At 40.2% G+C, this 3,795-nt stretch overlaps 1 protein-coding gene across 1 annotated transcript; it reads left to right on the top strand.

The window, feature by feature from the left end:
• The first annotated feature begins 1,915 nt into the window (after positions 1-1,915).
• On the top strand, positions 1,916-2,230 carry LOC116622663 (40S ribosomal protein S27-like). Its single transcript, XM_032389215.1, has one exon. The coding sequence runs from the start codon at positions 1,916-1,918 to the stop codon at positions 2,168-2,170; it is 255 nt and encodes an 84-aa protein (XP_032245106.1). The 3' UTR covers positions 2,171-2,230.
• The last annotated feature ends 1,565 nt before the right edge of the window (positions 2,231-3,795 follow it).

The raw sequence follows: 3,795 nt of genomic DNA, 5'->3' as shown, positions 1-3,795 counted from the left end.
TTGTATTGGGGGTGCCTGGGTGGCTCAGTCAGTTAAGCAACTGACTCTTGATTTTGGCTCAGGTCATGACCTCAGGGTCATGAGATTGAGCCTTGCATGGAGCCTACTTAAGATTCACTCTCTCTGGGGCTCCTGGGTGGCTCAGCTGGTTAAGCACCTGCCTTTGGCTCAGGTCATGATCCCAGGCTCCTGGGATTGAGCCCTGCATTGGGCTCCCTGCTCAGCGGGGAGCCTACTTCTCCCTCTCCCTCTGCCTGCTGCTCCCCTGCTTATGCTCTCTCTCTCGGTCAAATAAATAAATAAAATCTTAAAAAAAGAAAAAAAAAAAAAAAAAAAGATTCTCTCTCTTCCTTCTGCCCCCCTCCCACCCTGGCTCATGCTCTTTCCCTCTCTCTAAAAAGATACAATAATAATTTTTATTGAAGTATAATTAACATACAATTTAAATTTTTAATTAAAAACTAAGGTATAATTGAAATAAAACTTTATATTAGTTTCAGGTGTACAACGTAATGATTTGATATTTGTATACATTGTGAAATGATCATACAATATGTCTAGTTAACATTTGTCACCTTACATAGTCACAAAAAATAATTTCTTTTTCTTGTGATGAGAACTTAAATTTACTCTCTCAGCAACTTTCAAATACGCAATACAGTATTATTAACTATAATCAGCATGCTGTACATTACATCCCATGACTTATTTATTTGATAATTGGAATTTTGTACATTTTGATGCCCTTCATCCATTTCTCCCAACCACCACCACCTTCCCCGCCTCTGGCAATCACCAGTCTGTTCTCTATATCTATGAGCCCTTTTTTTTTAATAAGATTTTATTTATTTAGGGACGCCTGGGTGGCTCAGTCGTTAAGCATCTGCCTTCAGCTCAGGTCAGAATCCCAGGGTCCTGGGATCAAGCCCCACATCGGGGTCCCTGCTCAGCGGGAAGCCTGCTTCTCCCTCTCCCACTCCCCCTGCTTGTGTTCCCTCTCTCGCTGTGTTTCTCTCTGTCAAATAAATAAATAAGATCTTTTAAAAAAAAAGATTTTATTTATTTATTTGAGAGAGAGAGAGACTGAACACAAGCAGGGGTAGCAGCAGGCAGAAGGAGAAGCAGCCTTCCCACTGAGTGGGGAGCCCAACGTGGGGCTCGATTCCAGGACCCTGGTATCATGACCTGAGCCATGACCTGAAGGCAGACACTTAACCAACTGAGCCACCCAGGCACCCCATGTTTGTTTTTTAGATTACACATGTAAGTGAAATCATATGGTATTTGTCTTTCTCTGTCTGACTTATTTCACTTAGCATAATACCCTCCAGTTCCATCCATGTTGTCACAAATGGCAGGACTTCCTTCTTTTTTATGGCTGAATAATATATATGTATGTAATGGAATTGCTGGATCATATGGATCATGTGGTAGTCCTATTTTAAGAAACATTTAAAGAAATAAAATGCATATATTTTCAATCAGTATGAGGAAAAATGAGAAAAAAGTCAATCAATCCAAACAAAAAGTCAAGAAAGAAGAACAATAAATCACAGAAAAATCTGGACAAAGAGAAAGCACGAATTAAGTGGTAGAAATAAATCGAACAGTATTAGTAATTATGATAAATATAAATGGACCAAACTTTCCAAGTAAAAGGCAAGAATTATCAGGCTAGATTTAAAAAACAAAATCCAATGATATGACATTTAATTAGATAGAGATAGACGTAAAACACAATAATAGAGAAAGGTTGAAAGTCAAATGCTAAAAAAAGAAAAGAAAAAAGAAGCTCGTGCTGCTGTATCAATTTCTGACAAAATAACTTTAAAGTATTATTAAGGAAAAAGTGGGTCAATTAATAATGATGGAGAATTCAGAGATCGGGACTGGCTGGGATCGCGAAAGGATCAATATGCCTTTGGCTAGAGATTTACTACACCCATCCTTGGAAGAGGAAAAGAAAAAACACAAAAAGAAACAGCTAGTTCAGAGCCCAAATTCCTATTTTTTGGATGTAAAATGTCCAGGTTGTTACAAGATTACCACGGTTTTCAGCCATGCTCAGACGGCGGTTCTTTGTGTAGGCTGTTCAACAGTGTTGTGCCAGCCAACAGGAGAAAAGGCCAGACTCACAGAGGGGTGTTCATTTAGAAGAAAGCAACGCTAATGATCCACACAACCTCTTGAATTTGTGTTATATCACAGAAAGCCTTATCAGTTCAGTAATTCCAGTTAATCTACCAAGATAATGTAATTATGTTTAATTTTGTATGGTTTACAACAGTGATCTATTTTGGTGTCATTTTTTTCAATAAAGTTTTGATTATGGGCAAAAAAAAAATAATGGAGGATTCAAGAAATTTTAACCATTCTAAAGTTATATGTGTCTAATAACATAGCATCAAGATATGTAAAACAAAAAATGATGAATACAAAGAGAAATGGAAAAATCCACCGACAAACTGGAAGTTGACAACATACATCTCCTAGTAATTGATTGATCAAGCAAACCAAAAAAATCAGTAAGGTTAGGGAAGATTTGAATAACACAGATCACAGGCTTTATTGGTTTTGTTTATGTGCTTGTTGTTTAACAAATATTCATATAGAGTTTATTATGTAGCATGTGCTCTTCTAAAAGAATTTTTGTCAAGAACTGGAAAGAAAGGGTTCTGATCTGAATACCTTCCAGAGTCAAGGTGCTGTCATTGATCACTTCAGCTAAATTCAGGGACAAATTTCATAGTACTTTTTCTAATAGGACAACTCCTATCATGAAGAGAACTCCCCACAGACTGCACATGAATAACAAGCTAGTTATCTCCAAGTAATAAAGGACAGCTTCATTTTGAAGAGATCTCTGCAGTTGTCTAAGAGCTATGTGATCTACCGGTGGTGTTCTTTTTTTTTTTTTTTTTTAAGATTTTATTTATTTGTTTGACAGAGAGAGAGATAGCAAGACCAGAAACACAAGCAGGGGGAGTGGGAGAGGGAGAAGCAGGCTTCCCGCCTGAGCAGGGAGCCCGATGTGGGGCTCGATCCCAGGACCCTGGGATCATGACCTGAGCCAAAGACAGATGCTTAATGACTGAGCCACCCAGGCACCCAGACTGGTGGTGTTCTTATGGTCTCTCATTACTCACCATTAAGTGCAAGTCACCATGATTTGGGGAAGCAGAGAAGTTAACACTTGGCTTCCATGTACCAAAGGTGTTCACGGTGCTCCTGGAAAAAAAAAAAAAAAAGAGAAGATTTACAACTGCTGGGTCCCCCAAGTAGGACCCTACATCAGTCAGGGGTACAGCCTGACAGCATCTCCAATGTGGCCTCCCAGAAGGATTGTAATCCTTAGGGTTCTTAGGGGTGTTCAAAGAGCTTAGCCCTTTTTTTTTTTGAGGGACTGCTAGGGGGCAGTCAGTTCACCCTCCTCTACCTGTCCATACTACCAGCCAAGTGGCATTCATCCATCCACCCATGGAATGACTGATCAATGGGTAGGGGAGTGATGATGAGATCCAGAGGTGCTGATGGGTGTTTTGTGTGGAAGGGGCAGAGCTAGGACTGGCTTCTGCTTTTTCTGATACACCCTGGCTAAGATTAAAGAGAATGGTGATCGAACAGAAGGCCAGGTGAGCAGTCAGTTCAGTGTCAAGGGCTTGCAACAGGTGGAGAGGAGCAGGGTGCTTTCCTTTGTGGGGAAGTTCTAGAGGCAGTTCTGGAAGACAAAGATTATTAATGTCCTACCCTCTCCCACCCCTTCCAGGGGACCGAAGTGGTTCCTCCCTGGTGCCT

The sequence above is a fragment of the Phoca vitulina genome, unplaced genomic scaffold (assembly GCF_004348235.1).
Source record: "Phoca vitulina isolate PV1807 unplaced genomic scaffold, GSC_HSeal_1.0 scaffold53, whole genome shotgun sequence".
In the NCBI taxonomy this organism is placed as follows: domain Eukaryota; kingdom Metazoa; phylum Chordata; class Mammalia; order Carnivora; family Phocidae; genus Phoca; species Phoca vitulina.
The sequence above is the reverse complement of the archived record's forward strand: the minus strand, read 5'-3'. Positions and strand labels throughout refer to the sequence as shown.

Bases quoted from the DNA above. Each gene is read 5' to 3' on its own strand.
- LOC116622663 (XM_032389215.1), top strand. From the start codon at position 1,916: ATGCCTTTGGCTAGAGATTTACTACACCCATCCTTGGAAGAGGAAAAG.